Here is a 19,767-nt window from a genome sequence, read left to right as displayed (position 1 = left end):
TGAAATCCAAATCTATTGTTAATACTAACGGATGGGTACTGGTTCACTATTTCTTTTTTATTTTATTTTATTTATTTATTTGAGAGATAATGAGTGAGAGAGAGAGCATGAGAGAGAAGTTCAGAGGGAGAAGCAGACTCCCCAGGGAGCTGGGAGCCTGGTGCGGGACTCGATCCTGGAAGTCCGGGATCATGACCTGAGCCAAAGGCAGTCACTCACCCAGCTGAGCCACCCAGGTGACCTGGTTCATTATTTCTAAGAAATGTACTATCCCAGTGTAGGATGCTTATGTTTGGGGATCCTGGCTGAGGAGTATAGGAAAATGCTCTGTACTATCTTTGCAGCTTTGCTGTAATATAAAATTACTGCAAAATAAAAAAGCTTAGTTTTAAAATTCATAGTTCAGGGTCCACAGGTCTCCATGGGGCGAGGAAACCTGCTTTAAAGAGCAGTCTTAGGTATTCTAATGCACATGGTCAGCAGATCACATTTTATAAGATGGTAAAGCACATTGTTCAACTAAAACCACATAGCTGGAGTACTCAGATAGCTTTGCAGTGTGTGGTATTTTCAGGGTTGTGGATGACTGGGGTGTCCTCTGACTAGGTGCATCATGCCAAGTCTTTATCCCATTCCCTGTGTCCTCCATGCTCCACTCTACCCCCATGCTGTGGTTGCATCTTAGAAACTGAGTCAGTAATATCCAAGGGTTTTAGATCTAGGCCAGTGATTGCATTTTAGATAATACCTATCATTCCAATGTGTTGCAATTTAAATTGGTCTTATATGAAAATTGCTGAAAGAATAACTGAAGAACTCTGCAGAGCCCCTTACTCCTAGATGTTGTTAACAAAAGCTACACTGGACATTTCTGAATTTAGAGCCCGTGGCAAGAGGTAGCATGTAGACACCTTTGTGTGGAGACAACAATTATAAGAAGTGTTCCATGTCTGAGGTGTTTCAGATTCTTTGGCATTGTTAAGGAAGCTCCTATTTCACTAAGCCTCTGATGGCATTAGAGCCACTTACTCACAGCTTTGCCCTTTGAGGGATGAGGGACTCCGGGAAGGAAAGGAGGTAGGAGTTGAGTTTGGGCATAGACGTGTAGGGGCAGACGTGGAGCATTGCTGCCACCATCTCCCAGCTGTACTTTGCATTTTCATCCACATCTTCCCACACGTTCTCTAGACCTATCCCAAGACCCTCTGGGGGAGCCAGATGTGAAATTTCCCTTCAACCACATGAGAGTCGTTTCCTGGGGCTCCTGCAGGTATCCTCACTTCTTTTGGGATCTCTTGAGAATAAGATAGTAAGTTATGCAGGACCAAAGTATGTTTGTGCATATTTTGAAAATCCTCATCTTGTTCCTGGTCTTAGAGGAAAAGTCTCAATTTTTCACCACCGAATATGCTTTTAGCCGTGGTCTGTCACATATGGCCTTTATTATGTTGAGGTGTGTTCCCTCTAAACCCACTTTGTTGAGAGTTTTTATCAGGAATGGTGTTGGGTTTTGTCAAATGCTTTTTCTGCATCTATTGTGATGTAAAAATTTTATTTATTTGAAAGAGAGAAAACACGTGTGTGTGTGTGCACATGTGAGTAGGGGGAGGTGCGGAGGGAGAGGGAAGAGCAGATTCCCCACTGAACTCAATCCCAGGACTCTGGGATCAGTGACCTGAGCCAAAGGCAGATACTTAACCGACTGAGCCATATGGTATATCATACCAGTTGATTTGCAAACACTGAACCATCCTTACAACCCCAGAATAAATCCTACTTGATGATGGTGAATGATCCTTTTAATGCCCTGTTGAATTCAGTTTGCTAATGTTTTGTTGAGGATCATTGTATCTATGTTCATCAGGGATATTGGCCTGTAGTTTTTTTTTGTTTTGTTTTTTACTGTCTTTGTCTTGATTTCATATCAGAGTAATGCTGGCCTCCTAGAATGAATTGGAAGTGTTAATTCCTCTTCAATTTTTGGAATAGCTTGAGGAGAATAAGGATTGACTCCATTTTAAATGTTTGCTAAAATTCACCTGTGAAGCCATCTGGACTTTTGTTGTTGGAAGTGTTTTGACTACAAAAGTCAATTTCCACACTAGTAATCAGTCTGTTCAGATTTTTTCGTTCTGAGTCAGTTTTGGAAGATTGTATATTTCTAGATATTTATCCATTTTATGTTCACTTCACTGGCATACATTTTTCATAGCAATCTGTTATAATCATTGTATTTCTGTGCTGTCAGTTGTTACTTCTCCGTTTCTGATTTTATTTGTGCCCTTCCCCCCCCCCCTTGGTAAATCTGGCTGAACATTTATCATTTTTGTTTCTTTTTTTCAAAGAACCAGCTCTTAGTTTCATTGATCCTTTCTTTTTCTTTTTTTTAGTCTCTGTCATGTACTTCCACTCTGATTTTTATTATTTCCTTTATTCCACTAACTTTGGGCTTTGTTCTTTTTCTGTTTCCTTTAAATGTAAGTTTAGATTGTTAGAGATTTTCCTTATTTCTTGAGGTAGGCCTCTATCGCTATAAACTTTACTCTTAGAAATGCTTTCATTGTGTCCCAAATATTTTGGACCTCTGTGTGGGTTTTTTTTTTGAAGATTTTATTTACTTATGTATTTGAAAGAGAGAGGAGGGGCAGAGGGAGAAAGAATATCAAGTGGATTCCACACTGAGCGCAGACCTCAATGAGGGACTCAGTCTCATGACCCCAAGATCATGACCTGAGCTGAAATCAAGAGTTGGACACCTAACCAACTGAGCTACCCAGGTGCCCCGAGGGGACTATTGTGTTTTTATTTTCATTAATCTCCATGTAATTTTTTATTCCTTTTTTAAAAGATTTTATTTATTCATTTGACAGAGTGAGATCACAAGCAGACAGAGGGGTAAGCAGGCCCCCTGTTGAGCAGAGAGCCCAATGCAGGGCTCAATCACAGAACCCCAAGACCACCACCCGAGCTGAAGGCAGAGGCTTAACCCACTGAACCACCCAGGCGCCCCTTTTATTTCCTTTTTGATTAAATCATTGACCCCGGGGTTGTTTAGCAGCATTTTGTTTAGTCTCCACATGTTTGTGTTTTTTCCAGTTTTCTTCTTGTATATGCTTTCTAGTTTCATACTGTTATGGTCAAAAAAGATGCTTGAGATGATTTCATCTTATTAAATTTATTGAGACTTGTTCTGTGGCCTAACCTATGATCTGTCTTGGAGAATTTTCCCTGTGAACTTGAAAAGACTGTATATTCTGATGTTTTTGGATGGAATGTTCTGTATATATCTTTAGTGTGTCATTCAGAGTCACTACTTCCTTCTTACTTTTCTGTCTGGATCATCTGTGCATTGATGTAAGTGGGTTAAAATCCTCTACTATTAATTTTGTATTACTTTCAGTTTTTCCCTTTATGTCTGCTAATATTTGCTTAATGTACTTAGGTGCTCCCATGTTGGATGAACACATATTTACAATTGTTATATCCTCCTGTTGGATTGATCCCCTTATCCTTGTGTAATGCCCTTCTTTGTCTCTGGCTATAGTCTCTTTTGTCTAATACAAGTATTGGTGTTCTGGCTTCTTTTTTGCTTCCATTTGCATGGAGAATTATCACTCTTTATGTGTCTTTAGATCTGAAGTAAATCTCTTTTTTACAGAGAGTTCCCAGGTAGAGAGGGGCAGAGGGAGAGAGAGAATCTTAAGCAGGCTCCATGCCCATCATGAAGCCTGACACAGGGCTCCATCTCATAACCCTGAGATCATGACCTGAACCAAATTCAAGAATTGGGTGTTTAACCAACTGAGCCACCCAGCTGCCCCTGAAGTGAGTCTCTTATAGGAAGTATATGGATGAATCTTTTTTAAAAAATCCATTCATTTACCCTGTGTCTTTTGATTGAGGCATTTAGACCATTTACATTTAAAGTAATTATTCATAGATATATACTTATTGCCGTTTGTCAATTTTTTCTAGTTATTTTAGTATTACTTCTCTATTCATTTCTTATTCTCTTGCTGTCTTGTAATCGATGACTTTATTTAGTGTTAAGGTCAGATTCATTTCCTTTTATTTTTGTGTATCTATTATAGGTTTTTGGTTTGTGGTTACCATAAGGTTCATATATTCCAAGTATATAGCAGTCCACATTATGTTGACTGTTGCTTAAATTGGAGCACATTATAAGAGAACTTTATTTTTACTTCTTCCTCCACATTTTATATATATGTTGTCATATTTTATATCTTTACTTTGTGATTCCCCTTAACTATTTTTTAGATATCATTGATTTTTGCTATTTTTGTCATTAACCTTCATACTAGCTTTATAAGTGACTGATCTATTACCTTTATCACATGTATGCTTTTACTTGTGAAATTTTTTTCCTTTCATAATTTTTTTCTAATTATGGTTTTGTCTGCTTAAAGTCCCTTTAATCTTTCTTGTAAGGCCATTTTATTGGTGATGAACTCCTTTAACTTGTTTGTCTGGGAAACTCTTTCTCCCCATAATTCTGAATGATAACCTTGCTGGGTAGAGTGCTCTTGGTTGTGGGTTTTTTTTCCCCTTTTAGCACTTTGAATATATCATGCCATTCTCTTCTGGCCTGTCAAGTTTCTGCTGAAAAATCAGCTAACAGCCTATAGGGTTTCCCTATTACATAACTGGTTGCTTCTGTCTTGGTGCTTTTAAGACTCCCAATTTATCTTTAATCTTTGATGTTTTAATTATTATATATCTTGGTGTAGACCTCTTTGAGTTCATCTTGTTTGGTGCTCTCTTTTTTCCAGGACTTGGATGTCCATTTCCTTCCCCAAGTTAGGGAAGTTTTCAACTGTTACTTCTTCACATAATTTTCTGCCCCTTTCTCTCTTCTTCTGGGATCTCTGTCATGCAAATGTTACTATGTTTGATATTGTCCTAAAGAGCCCTTAGCCTGTTCTCATTTTTTAGAATTCTTTTTTTGTTTGTTTTGCTGTTCAGCAGGGTGCTTAACATTACACTATCTTCCATATTGCTTCTCTGTTATTCTTCATCTTCTAATCTGTGTTGATTCCTTTTAATGTGTTTTGCATATCTTTTACTATATCCTTCAATGGATTGATACTATTTTGCATTTTCTGTCTCTTTGTTGACGTTCTCATTGAGTCATTCAGTTCATCCACTCTTCTCTAGTCTAGTGAACTAGACATTTTTATGAACATTACTTTGAAATTTTTATCAGGTAGATTGCTCATCTACCTGATAAGCAATGAGACAAGGTTTTGTCTCATTTTTTTATTTGAAGCATATTTCTCTGTTTCCTCAATTTGTTTGACTTTCTGTGTTTGTGTCTATGAATTAGGTAGACTATCTACCTATAAACTTGAAGAATGGCCTTGTGTAGGGACATCCCCTGTTCAGAATTTGTGCACCTGGCAGCTTTGGCTGGTTGGCTGGAGTTTTAACAGGCATGGGCTAGAAGTCCCAGGGCACTCCAGGCTGGGGCCACCCTGCTTGGACAGCTGGAACTCAAGTGGGCACAGGCGGGGGGCGCCCTGGGGCTCTCTGGGTAGGGGGCAACCTGACAATACAGCTGGAGCTGTAACAGGTGTGGTCTGGGAAGTCCCTGGGGCACTCTGCATAAGGGGTACCCTGCTGAGTCCCCTGGAGCTAAAGTGGGTACAAGGCTGGTCTGTCTTGGGATGCTTGATACCTGTGTTGCCTTGGTGAGATGACTAGAGCTATAGTGGACATTGTCTAGCAATGTCCGGGTACATGTGATGCTGGGGCCACTTCAGTGGGAAGGCTGGGGCTGATGCAGGCTAGGGGCTCAGGGCTTACTAAGGTAGCTCATTGGCAAGAGCAGCCAGACACTACTCCCATCTGTGCAGCCAAGGTGGAGAGAGAATGTAAACAGTGGTGCTTACCAACCCTTTCAACCCAAACAGCCAGGAAGCTTCCTCCTGTTTGGCAGAGTTCTAAGACTGGTTCCTTTATATTGTAGTTGCTTGTTTAAACTGTGCCTTCTTTTCTGTGCCCCAGGGCAGACAAATCTGTTTCTGATCCCTCAGTACTATCCCTCCCCACTGTAGTTCACAGTGTAGGAGGTGGGAGTTCTGGTCTTTTTCTGTCCTGCTCTTTGATATGTTGTCCCTCTATCCTTTGTTGTGCAGAAGCTGTTCAGTCCATCCTCAGTTCTTCAGGAAGAATTGCTTTATACATAGGTATAGATTTGGTGTGTCCATGGAGGAGTGAGTTAAGAGTCTTCCTATGTCACCATCTTGGACCCTTTGAAAAACCTTATATGACCAATTAAAGTAAGTTTTTATTCATTAAATTGTTGATATTTTTAAATTAGTCGTGTTTTATTCTCTGGCATTTGGGCCCTTTTCTAGATTAGAAATCCTTTGAAGTCCTAGTTATTCTTTTCGGGTTACAGTAAGAACTTAATCTGGAGGGTTTCAGACTGTGTATTACCAAAACAGTGGATTTGTTCCAGTGTGGGTCTCTCCTGCTCATGCCAGCAGTCTTTTAACCTTGACCTGAAGTTACCTCAGCAGGTTTCCCTTCCCACTACAGAGTTACTCTTTTTCAGATCTGCCCTCATAGACTGGGTACTGGTGGGAGTAATGGCCCCAGTTTTTTGTCACTTGTACAATCATTTGGATCATAGATTTAATGTAACTGCATGTTATTGTAGGCAACAATGTTAGTGATGCACTATTTAACCTCTAAATATGCTGTTTACCTAGGATTATACTAAAGACACATAGAAAATTTCAGAATTCATCACTGTTTCTTATTAGAATTATTATTCTTATTAGAATCTACCAGTAGATATTCTTTCAATGGATATGGTGGCAATCCAAGGATCCCATGACAATATTGCATCAGAGTTTGAGGTCACATAAATGATGAGTCAGGTGTCTAAAAAGACCCTGCTTTGTGTAGCTACTCTAGTTTGACAGTCTCAACTCCTATTCCTTAGTGATAGGTAGATCACCTACCTTTCTGGGCACTTCTGGGCATGAAAACTCCTACCCATTCTCTTCCATTTAAAACTTCAGTGTTGGATTTCCTTTATGCTTTTTTTCTCCTTTGCTTCTTCAGCTCCTGATAGACCTTAACCTTAAGATCTGGAGTGAGGAGATGAGCATGATCTGCTCTTTAACCCTTACCCCTTCCCATCTCTCTCCTTAAGTATTTTGGGGAGGAAGGAAGGAAAAAGAGGACGGATGTCTCCTAACATAACTGGTATTGCTCTGTCCCCTTTTGGCTGTCACTAATTCTTTGGTGAACCTAATTATAAATTGGGTAGGAAGTGCACAGTGTTCTTCAAGGGGTCCCTAAAAGAAAACTCTGTACAACATAGTTCCAGGAATAGGAGTTATGACTTCTTGTTGGCCTCTTCCACCCGCTTCCCCAGCTGGCTTCTATCCTAGTATGCATGCCTCATATCCTTGTTGCTGGGGCCTTTTGGCTGGCAGACAGCCCTCTGGGACAGAGTAGCTGCACCATGGCTCAGTTTTCCACAGTATCCTCCTAACTGGTGAAAAATCCTTACACCTTTTTTTTTTTTAATCTTTAGGAAAGTTCTCTACCAGCACTGACCCTGTTCTCCACCTTGCTTTCCTCATATCCACCCTGCCCTTCCTATGTGCACAGGGGGCAGGAGTGGGGAACATCAGCCATTCTACTGCTTAAGCAGATGTCCACTCGGGGACTGCAATGTCAGTGGTTTCTACATACATATATCCTAACAGCTGGCTTTCTTAGAGCTCCCCTCAGTAGTTCAGAGTCTTGGGGTCTAAACAGTAACTGTGACTCTGAAATGTGACATGCTAACCTAGCATGTGCAGCAGTGATCCTAATGGCCTTGTCTGCTACCATGCTATGCTGCTGCTTTGGGATGGGTAATTGCTTGATAAGTGGTACTGTGCTTGTTAGAAATGGCTCACATTTTGTAACAGTGAGAGCTGCAATCATGAGAATAAAACTTTCACATTCAAATTGGGATTTGAGTAGAAATCTAGATCAGCAATTTTGCTTGTTAAATGGTTATGTATCTGTTATTTCACTTGAAAGATGATATCACATGCCTCCCATAGCAGCCAGGAGGAGGTTAGCCAGGAATTCAAAGAACAGGGGTTTACCTGTTTCCCAAGGAATTATATTCCTTGGCCTAATCACTAAACCTCTCCCTCCACAATAGGAAAAGAAAAAAAGTCAGAAACCACCCATTGTAGGATGAGATTGAAATGTAAAATGACAGAATATCCAAGACAAAATGCAAATTTCTTCCTTATTAATATTTTCTGTCTGTATATAATACTGTAGACTATAGGGCCACAAATAAGTTACCAAAAAGTATTAAAAATTATATATATTTTTGAAAGTAGCTACTTTGATCAACGTATTCAGACAAGCATATGAAAAAATATTAACCACATTTCATTGATTGATCACTTATTCACATTTTAACATCTCTGAAAAATTGAAGTGCAGCTTACAATCAAAGACATGTCATAGATTAGTTGAAAGCGTTTTCTTCTTTGTTTTTTTTTTTCTTTTTTAATACATAAAAAAATAGCGTGCCTTTCAGTTCATGGTATACTTGATAAAATACAGCAACGAATCCCCACTCATGCCCCCTCAGAGATTCCCATCTGGGTGCAGCAACCACTCCAAATCACTTTCTGTTATAGTAGATAGTTGCTGATTCCTTTAATATTTGGGGTTTTCACTGTTCCACCCACTGTTAGGCCATAGTCTCCCTAGGACAAGGCTGACAGTGGCTCTCATAGGTGGAATATCAGTAACTGTAGAAATAAGATTTTGTTTAGCTACTTCCAAGATACAATAAAATCAGTGGCAAAGGGATTAGAATTTTGCAATAGCCCCATATTGTTAGCCCTAGGTCTTGGGTACTATCAAGCTGGAACAGACCATTTATTCTATCACTGTACATAAACAACCAACTGAGCAGAGAGGGCTATGCCTTTTCTTCAGGTGTATGCTTTAAAGACTTGCACTAATGCCATAAATTAAAACAGCATTATTATTTGAACATTAAGGTATTGTCCCATTCCCAAAGCTAATATTTGATACCAATCACTGCTTGTCATGAATAGACTAAAGGCTGGTTTTTCCTTCCATTCCACAGCTGAAGAAGGATTCATAGAATAGGCTCCAGTAATATTTATAATTGATAGGGTCCATGAAAACCAAATAGGTCAAGCTCTTCATTTGTCAAATAATAGCCCCAAGGAAGTCAATTTACTTTTTCCCATAGCAAGATACTGATTGGTGCAGCCCAAAATAGGGCCCAGGTCTCCTAATTCAGTGTCTTCTCCACCCCTCCTTCCCCTTTCCTTGCTTTGCATTGAACACAGTTCCCTCCTAATCTAAGTAGTGATGGTTATGCCAGGGGTTTTACAATGAAACAACTTATCTCTAGATTCTTATTAGGCCATTTTTAGGCCATAAAGACACATCACAATATACTTATTCAAGTTCAGATATGATTGAAATGGAAAAATTGGTGGCTGGTACCTACTCTTAGCTGGAATTTTAATTTTACTATTTTAAAATGCTTGAGAAAAGCACCATTTGGGACAGGCAAATCCGGTACCATTCTTTCCATCCCTGGACTAATATTGTCAATGCCAAAAAGACCAATAATACACCTGACAAGGAGGAAACCACTCCCTTATTGATAATACTTTGCTTTCCTGTTCCAAGGAAAAGCCTGTGAGTGAAATGGACATCACAACTGTGGATCAGATACATGCTAATTACACAGGTTAATCAAATGTGCCCTTTATTCCTAAGTATGCATGGACAAAGTTTTGCAAAATACTTGAGAAAAGTGCAAGGGAAGGTCATGATGAACAAACTGAACAATTTCTGAGGTTAAAAAAAAAAACAGGAAACAGAAGAGAATTTTACCAAAAATTCAAATTCATACCCAGAATTTTGAGAATATGAATTTGAATATATGTTAATAAAAATTAGAAATTTTAAAAAAGAATATGAATTTGAATTGAATAAGACTGAATTGGACTAAGTATATATTTGAATTTAAATAAGAGGCTGTAATAGAGGGGATCAGTTAGAGAACCAAAAAAAGTACTTGGAAAAGAGGCACATTATCGCATAATTAAAAACTTAATAAATGCTAAGTGCCCAGTGCAGGGTTGCCCTGCATCTCTTAAGCTCCAGCAGAACCTGGAACACATCACTTAGGCCCCACCCACACACAACCCCACCCAAACTGGAAGCTCTCGCGCCCCCCACCTCCGTGCCTTCGCTGGACCGCATTTCCGGTCCGATCCCAGGGCTCGCCCAACATCCCAACGGACACTTCCCTGAAGTCTCAAACCGCCACTGCTTCTGCCTCTGGCCTCCCTTGCCGCTCAAGCTGGGAAATCTCCGAGGCCACCACCGCCTTCGGCCCCGCCGCTGCCCGCCGCGCAGCCCTCGCTTCCGCGCCGCCTTCGCCTTCGCCCTGGTGCCCGGGCCGCCAGCCATGGCCACCCCGCAGCTCTCCCAAGTGCGCCAGAACTACCACCCCGACTGCGAGGCCGCCATCAACAGCCAGATCAGCCTGGAGCTCTACGCCTCCTACGTGTACCTGTCCATGGCCTTCTACTTCGACCGCGACGACGTGGCCTTGAAGCACTTCGCCCGCTTCTTCCTGCGCCAGTCCCGCAAGGAGACCCAGCACGCCGAGAAGCTGATGGAGCTGCAGAACCAGCGCGGGGGCCGCCTCCGCCTCCGCGACATCAAGAGGCCGGACCGCGACGACTGGGAGGGCGGCCTGAAGGCCATGGAGTGCGCCCTGCACCTGGAGAAGAGCGTGAACCAGAGCCTGCTCGACCTGCACCAGCTGGCCGCCGACAAGAACGACGCCCAGCTGTGCGACTTCCTGGAGAGCCACTACCTGCACGAGCAAGTCGAGGCCATCAAAGAGCTGGGGGGCTATGTCACCAGCCTGCGCAAGATGTGGGCTCCGGAAGACGGCCTGGCAGAGTACCTGTTTGACAAGCTCACCCTGGGCCACAGCGACAAAAAGAACTGAGTTGGGACTGTTTCCCCGTAGCCCCAGGGCGCATGGTGACTTTCCCTGATCACCATGCCCAGCAGTATTGCTTCTGGAAAAGGTTCCAGTTCTTTTCTTCCAGTTTTTCCACGAATAAAGTTAATCTGGTTTAAATAAAGTTATTTGGTTCTTAAATAAAGGTCTCTGGTTGAATTGTATGCATAACTCTCACCTTTTAAGTTTTAAAACGTATTTAGGAATCTCTCCACCCACCCAACCCCATCCACATGCAGCTCAGGATCTCTGAAAATAAGAGGGAGAAGATATTTCATGGGCCCACGGAAAACACAGAATTAATCTTACCCTTATAAACAGTGTTGTGGTGGATAGGTGATCTAAGGCCCTGATGAATGTGGGATCCTGTGCATAGTAAAAGTATAAAAATATGGCTTAAATTATAATTGGGGTTGATCTGGGGAAAGAGTGACGGAAATGGGGTTGGGCAGGGATTAAAGTTAAGGAGGTCTTTAGCTTTACCTGAAAACTTTTAGTTTGTTAAAATAGGTAAATACTAATGTTTGTTGATTCTAGATAGCAAAAAAGGGATTCCAGAAGCCATGGTAGGATACCTCTTTGACAAGCTCACCATGGACAACAGTGATAAGAGAAACTGAATATTAGGCTGGCTTCCCCCATGATATGAGAGTGATTACCTTTGGACCCCTGTGCAGAACATGCATATTGTCATTAGGAAACTTCTGTTTCCCCTTATAAACAGTGTAGGTATGTGGGATGGGGTCAGATGGGTGGTTTGGAGCCCTAGTCGCTGTAGATGGGGGTGTTTGACAAAAGTATAGAAAAAACATGGTCTAGAGTTTATAATAGTTGCTTCTGGGAAAGAAGTGAAAAATGGGGTTGGGTAGGGATTAAAATAAATAGGAGTCAACTTTATCTGAATCTTTTTTAGCTCATTAAGTCAGACAGATGTTAATGTTTGTTGTTTCTCAGTAATAGTTTGGGGGCCCTGGAAACTGGCATAGTGGATTACGGGCTTGGCAGGTTCACCTTTGTCAGTCAGTGACTACCGGAACTGTGTTTCAGACTCTCTGTAGAGATAACAGGTGTGATTTCAAGTGGCCATCACTGCCGGGCATGCATGCTGCCAATGCAAAACCTCCAGTTATCGGTTTTTATGTACACTTTCTAAAAGTTTGGTAAAAAAAAGAAGACCCTACCAGTATAAGAGTTAAAAATTTAATAAAGATGCTGAACATCAAAATACTTGATACTATGAAGTAGATCAAATCTCCAAGAAAGAAATAATTCATAACAATAGTAATTCATAGTCATAAAAGGACCCTATACAATAGCAACCAGTCAGTAGAAATTCCAGAAGGAGAAAACAAGGGTGGTTCAGAGGGAGTAGACAATAATCAAGAAATATTTTTTTTAAGTATAATCCAAATGCTACTATCTTATATGCTTTCTTGTTTAATCCACTAATGTTCTGAATTACATTAATAGATTTTCCTGTCTGGAGCGCCTGGGTGGTTCAGTGGGTTAAAGCCTCTGCCTTTGGCTCAGGATATGATCTCAGGGTCCTGGGATCAAGCCTCACATCGGGCTCTGTGCTCAGCAGGGAACCTTGTTCCTCCTCCCTCTCTGCCTGTCTCTCTGCCTACTTGTGATCTCTGTCAAATAATTAAATAAAATCTTTTTAAAAAATAGATTTTCCTGTGTGGAATTATTTTTTTAATTCATAGAGTGAAACTTATTTGGTTACTGTTGAGCTGTTTTACTGTAGTTCTTTGAGATATAATTTAGAGATGTAACATTGTGTAATTTGAAGGTATACACTGTGTTGATTTGATACACTTATATGTTGGGAAATGAATGCCATCAAAACCTTAGCAAAAATCTCCATCACTTCATATAATATTACCATTTCTTTTTGGTGGTGAGATTATTTAAGGTTTATTCTCTTAGCAATATTCAGTGATATAATATTGTTAACTATAATGGCCATACTATACATTAGCTCTCCAGAGTTTGTACCATTTGATCAATATTTCCCCATTTCCTTTAACCTCCAGGTTGTGGTAACCACCATTCTACTCTGTTTCAGAGTTCGGCTTTTTAAAGTTCCTTATATAATTGATAGATTACAGTATTTGTCTTTTCCTGACTTATTTCACATAACGTCCTAAAGTTTCATCTAAGTTGTTGCAAATGGCAGCATTTCTTTCTTTCTTATAGCAGAGTAATATTCCGTTTTATATATCACATCTTCTTTATCTGTCTATCCACTGACCAACACTTCCATTGTTTCCGTACATGGCCTATTGTGAATAATGTTGCAGTGAACATTAGGAAATAGTTATCTCTTTGAGATCCTGTTTTCACTTCTTTGGGATAAATACCCAGAAAATAAATCGCTAGATCATGTAGCAGTTCTGTTTTTAATTTTTCAAGTATCAGTTTATACTCCCACCAACAGTGCACAGGGGTGTCCTTTTCTCCACATCCTTGCCCACAATTGGTATTTCTTTTTAATGATGACCATTCTAACACATATGAGGTGATATCTCATTGTGACTTTGATTTGCATTTCCCTGATGACTAGTGCTATTGAGTACCTTTTCATATACGTGTTAGCCATCTGTATGTCTTCTTTGGGAAAATGTCTGTTCAGGGTCTCGGCCCATTTTTTAATTGCATTGTATAAATTCTTTCTGTATTTTGGATATTGATCCCTTATCAGATATATGCTTTCTAGATACTTTCTCCCCCCCAAAGTTCATATTTATTTGAGAGAGGTCACAAGTAGGCAGAGAGGCAGGCAGAGAGGCAGGCAGAGAGAGAGGGGTAAGCAGGCTCCCTGCTGAGCAGAGAGCCCGATTCGGGGCTCGATCCCATGACCCTGGGATCATGACCTGAGCCAAAGGCAGAGGCATAACCCACTGAACCACCTAGGCACCTGGATACTGTCTTCTATTCCATAGTTTGCCTTTTTGCTTTACGGATCGTTTCTTTTGCTGTGCAGAAGTTTTATAGATTAATATAGTCCCACTGATTTATTTTTTGCTTTTGTTGCTTGTGCCTTTGGTGTCATATCCAGAAAATCATTTCTAGGACCAATATCAAAGAACCTTTTTACTGTATTATCTTCTGGGGGTTTTACGGCTTCAGATCTTAGGTTTAAGTCTTTAATCCTTTTCGCGTCAATTTTTGTTTTTGGTATAAGATAGGGGCCCAGTTTCATTCTTCTGCATGTGGTTATTCAGTTTTCCCACCACAGTTTATCAAAGACATTGTCCTTTCCCCATTCCTTGCTTCCTTATCAAATATTAGTTGATCATTTATGTGTAAGTTTATTTCTGACTTTTTATTATGTTCTGTTGGACTATGTGTGTTTTTTCATGCCAGTACCATACTGTTTTGATTTATAAGGATTAGTAGTATTGTTCAAATTCAGGAAGTACAATCCCTCCAGCTATGTTCTTTCTTAAGATTGCTTTGGATATTCAGGGTCTTTTGTTGCTCCATAGGAATTTTAGGATTGTTTTTCTATTTCTGTAAAAAATGCCATTGGAATTTTGATAGGGTTTACAGTAAATCTATAGATGACTTTGGGGAGTATGGACAATTTAACCACATCAGTTCTGATCAATGAACACAGGACATCTTTCTATTTATCTGTGTCATCTTTAATTTCTTTCATGAAATTCTTCAAGTTTTCAGTGTACAGATATTTCACTTCCTTGGTTAAATTTATCCCTAATATTTTATTGTTTTTGATGTTAATGTAAATGGGATTGGTTTTATTTATTTATTTATTTATTTATTTGACAAAGAGAGATCACAAGTAGGCAGAGAGGCAGACAGAGAGAGGAAGAAGCAGGCTTCCCGCTGAGCGGAGAGCCCGACGCGGGACTCGATCCCAGGACCCCGAGATCATGACCTGAGCCGAAGGCAGCGGCTCAACCCACTGAGCCACCCAGGCGATTGTTTTATTTTTCTTGTTGTTAGTGTGTAGAAATGCAACTGTGTTGATTTTGTAACCTATAACTTTTCTGAATTCATTATTTCTGACAGGTTTTTAGTAGAGTCTTTAAGACTTTATAGATAGAAAAGCATATAATCTGAAAAGACAATTTAACTTCTTCCTTTCTAATATGGATGCCTTTTATTTTTTTCTTGCCTGAATGCTCTGACTAGGACTTCCAGTACTATGATGAATGTAAGCGGTGAGAGTGGGCACCTTTGTCCCATTCCTGCACTTAGAGGAAAAACTTTCACCATTGTGGATGTTACATCTTGTCCTTTGTGACCTTTATTATGTTGAGGAATCTTTTTTTTTTTTTTTAAGATTTTATCCATTCGTTTGACAGAGATCACAAGTAGGCATAGAGACAGGCAGAGAGGTGGGGTGGGGGGGCGGGAAGCAGGTTCCCCACTGAGTAGAGAGTTGGATGCTGGGCTCCATCCCAGGACCCTGAGATCATGACCTGAGCCCAAGGCAGAAGCTTAACCCACTGAACCACCCAGGCATCCCTGTTGAGGTATCTTTTTATACTAAATTTGTTGAGAGTTTTTAATCATAAATAGATGTTGAATTTTGCCATATCCTTTTTTCTGCATCTATTGAAATGATTGTATGATTTTTTTCCTTCAGTTTCTTAAAATGGTGTATAACGTTGATTGATTTATGGGTGTTGAACCATCTTTTCATCCCTGGAATAAATGCCCCTTGATAATGGTATATAATCCTATTAAAGTTTTGTTTAATTTGGTTTGCTAATATTTTGTTGAGTTTTGCATCTCTGTTTTTCAGAGAGATTGGCTTGTAATTTTCTTGTGGTGTCCTTGTCTGGCTTTAGTATCAAACTGTTGGCCTTGTAAAATGAATTTGAAGTGTTCTGTCGTATTCTTTTGGAATTATTTGAAAAGAATTAGTATTCTTTTTTAAATGTTTGGCAGAATCCACCAGTAAAACTGGTACTGGACTTTTGGTTTCTGATTACTGATTCAATCTCATTACTAGTAATTGGTCTATTCAGATTTTCTAGTTCTTCATGATTCTGTTTCAGTAGGTTGTAGGTCTCTCCGAAATTATCCATTTTTTTCCTAGTTTGTCCAATTTGTTGGTGCATATAGTTGAATGGGAGTTAAGTGCGCCAATCCCACCACCACCCCCATGAGTATAACTTTTGACTCCCCAGAAACCTTACTGCTATAGCCTACTATTAACCAGAAGCTTTACCAATAACATAAATAGCCAATTAACACATATTTTTTATGTTAAATGCATATAATACTATATTCTTACAATAAAGTAGAGAATATAAAATGTTACTAAGAAAATCAAAAGGAAGAGGAAATACACTTAAAGTACTGTAGAAAGTCCTCATATAAGTGGGCTTTTGCAGTTCAAATTCATGTTTAAGTGTCAACTGCAATTGTAGCGGTCTCTTAAGTTCATTTGTATTTCTGTTGTAATTGTCTCCTGTTTCTGATTTTGTTTGAATCTTTTTTTCCTTAGCCTAGCCAAAGTTTATTGATTTTTTTTTAAATTTTCATTTCATTTTCTGAACATTCTGTAATGTAATATCCACATTTATAAATTTAAAAAAAATCTTCTAAAAACATTCCAAAATAAATAACATTCCATATATTCTGCCATTTTTTTTTATTTAACAGAGATCACAAGTAGGCAGACAAGCAGGCAGAGAGAAAGGAGGGAGCAGGCTCCCTGCTGAGCAGAGAGCCCAATGTAGAGCTCGATCCCAGAACCCTGAGATCATGACCTGAGCCAAAGGCAGAGGCTTAACCCACTGAGCCACCCAGGTGCCCCCTGCCATTTTTTTTTAAACTTTCAGAATAATAGCAGTATCTTGGACGTGTCCTGCCAAGTAACTATCGGAGGGCAAAGTTCATAGTGATCTATAAGCACTGATTTGAGTGTGGGAAAATGTCTTGTGATCTCAGATCCATCTGTAATGTTCCAGCAACAAAACCTATTTCCTACACTTGAGACCAGTCTTTCCTAAATCCATAGGAAGTGCTTCTGTCAGAAGGTGCCCAACTGAAGCCAACCTTAGGAGTATTAGCAGGGACTCAGAGTAAGCATCATCATGGATAGCAGCTGTTGCCGCTGACTCCATGCAGTGGGCAGAGTTGTTCTTGCTCGAAGATCTCCTAACAGAAGGGATGAGCATTTTTCCCCAGAGGTTTGAGAACTGAAAGTATAGATGAATGAATGAATGAATGAATGGGCAGGGGAATTTTAAGAAATAGGGGTGGTTGAAGAATGCCAGAGGGGGTCTTCTGACCATTTGATTTTATTTATCCTTTCAAAAACAAGCTGTTAATTTTCTTGATCTTTTTAAAATTTTTTCTGATCTCTATTTCACATTTTTCTCCTATAATTTTTTTTATTTACTTCTTTGTACTAACTCTGGGCTTAGTTTGTTCTTTTCTCTAGTTCTTTGATACGTAAAGTTAGGTTGTTTATTTAAGAGCTTTTTATTTTGATCTTTTTTTCTTAGACGTAGACATTTATCAGTATATACTTGTCTCTTAGAACTGCTTTTCCTTACTATGCAGCCATCAAAAAAACAAAAACAAAAACAAAACAACCAAAATCTTGCCACTTGCAACAATGTGGGTGGAGTTAGAGGGTATTTTGCTAAGTGAAATAAGTCAGTCAGAGAAAGACAATTATCATATGACCTCCCCGATATGAGGAATTTGAGAGGCAGGGTGCATGATCATGAGGGGTAGGGAGGGAAAAAATGGAACAAGATGGGATCAGGAGGGAGACAAAGCATAAGAGACTCTTAATCTCAGGAAACAAAATGAGGGTTGCTGGGGGGTGGGGGGTAGGGTGACTGGTCTATGGGTAATGGGGAGGATATGTGGTGTGGTCAGTGCTGTGAACTGTGTAAGACTGATGATTCACAGACCTACCCCTGAAGCAAATAATACATTATATGTTAATTAAAAATTTTTTTTTTAATTTTAAAAACTGCTTTTCCTGCATCCCATCTTTTTGGTAGGTTGTGTTTCCTTTAGATATTACTCTGATTCCCTTTTGATTCTCCTTTGACCCACTGGTTGCTCAGGAATGTGTTCTTTTGTTGTTGTTATTTTTAAGTTTTTATTTTTTTTTAAGATTTTATTTATTTATTTGACAGAGATAACAAGTAGGCAGAGAGGCAGGCAGAGAGAGAGAGAGAGGAGGAAGCAGGCTCCCTGCTGAGCAGAGATCCTGATGTGGGACTCGATCCCAGGACCCTGAGATCCTGACCTGAGCTGAAGGCAGAGGCTTAATCCACTCAGCCACCCAGGTGCCCCTAAGTTTTTATTTTTAACTAATCTCTACACCCAACATCGGAATCGAACTTAAAACCCTGAGATCAAGTGTTGCACACTCCACATACTGAGTTAGCCAGGCACACCAAGGAGCATGTGTGTGTTTGTTTTTTAATGTCTACATATTTGTGAATTTCCCAGCTTCCCTTTTGTTATTGACTTCTAGCTTCATACAGTTGTGTTCAAAAAAGATCATTGATGAGGTGCCTAGATGGCACAGTCGGTTAAGCATCTGACTCTTGGTCTCTGCTCAGGCCATGATCTCAGAGCACTGGGATCAAGCCCCACGTTGGGCTCTCTGCTCAACAGAGAGTCTGCTTGAGATTCTCTCTTCCTCTCCCCCTCCTGCTCATGCTCTCTCTCGCTTTCTCTGAAATAAATAAATATTTTAAAAAAGAGAGAGAGAAAGGAAAAGATAACTTGGTGTGATTTGGGTCTTAAATTTGCTAAAAATTGTTATATGACCTATCACGTGGTCTGTCCCCATGAGATGTGTTTTGTGTGCACTTGAGAAGAATGTGTATTTTCTTGTTGTTGGATGGAATGTTCTGTAGGTTTCTGTTAGGTCCCTGTGGTCTAAAGTATAGTTCAAGTCCAACATTCCTTTTTTTTTTCTGGATATTATATGCATTTTTGATAGTGGAAACTTAAAATTCCCAGCTTATTGTATTACTGTTTATTTCTCCTTTTAGTAGTATTTGGTTTATATCTTTAGGTGTTCTGTTGTTGGGTGCCTAAATATTTACATATACCTTCTTTATGGATTTATGATCCCTTTCTCTTTTTATAAAGACCTTGTGTGTGTGTTGGTCATTTTTAGCTTCAAGTCTGTTCCGTGTGATAGAAGTATAGCTGCTTCTGCTTTCCTTTGGGTACCTTTTGTTTGAAATGTCTTTTCCCCACTTACTCACTCTCTACATGTGTCCTTAAAGCTAAAATAAACCTTTAAAAAAAAGATTTTATTTTGGGGGCATCTGGGTGGCTCATTCAGTTAAGCTTCCAACTCTTGATTTTGGCTCAGGTCATAGTCTTGAGCCCACATCAAGCTCCGCTCTGTGCATGGAGCCTTCTTAAGATTCTCTCTCCCTTTCTTTCTGCTCCTCTTCCTCCCCACTCTTGTGCAAATGCTCTCTCTACTCTAAAAAATTAATAAAAATGAAAGAATAAAAAATTTTATTTTTAAGTAATCTGTACACCCATTGTGGGGCTTGAACTTATGACCCTCAGGTCAAAATTTGCACATTCCTCTGACTATGCCAGCTAGAAGCCCCTAAAATAAGTCTCTTATGGGCAGCGTATCTTTGGACCTTGTTGTTTTGTTTTTGTTTTCTGATTGTTTTGTTTTGTCTCTTCAGCCATTCTGTGTCTTT

At 39.7% G+C, this 19,767-nt stretch overlaps 2 protein-coding genes across 3 annotated transcripts in view; both read left to right on the top strand.

The window, feature by feature from the left end:
• Positions 1–19,767, top strand: part of PRRG1 (proline rich and Gla domain 1) — a 157,504-nt gene that overhangs the window by 98,963 nt on the left and 38,774 nt on the right. The window lies entirely within an intron of this gene.
• Positions 10,469–11,165, top strand: LOC122896327 (ferritin heavy chain-like). Its single transcript, XM_044234406.1, has one exon. The coding sequence runs from the start codon at positions 10,511–10,513 to the stop codon at positions 11,060–11,062; it is 552 nt and encodes a 183-aa protein (XP_044090341.1). The 5' UTR covers positions 10,469–10,510; the 3' UTR covers positions 11,063–11,165.

Source organism: Neovison vison, chromosome X (genome assembly GCF_020171115.1).
Source record: "Neovison vison isolate M4711 chromosome X, ASM_NN_V1, whole genome shotgun sequence".
NCBI lineage: Eukaryota > Metazoa > Chordata > Mammalia > Carnivora > Mustelidae > Neogale > Neogale vison.
This window is presented reverse-complemented; position numbering and strand designations above follow the sequence as displayed.

Coding starts and splice junctions, on each gene's coding strand:
- LOC122896327 (XM_044234406.1), top strand. CDS start 10,511: ATGGCCACCCCGCAGCTCTCCCAAGTGCGCCAGAACTACCACCCCGAC.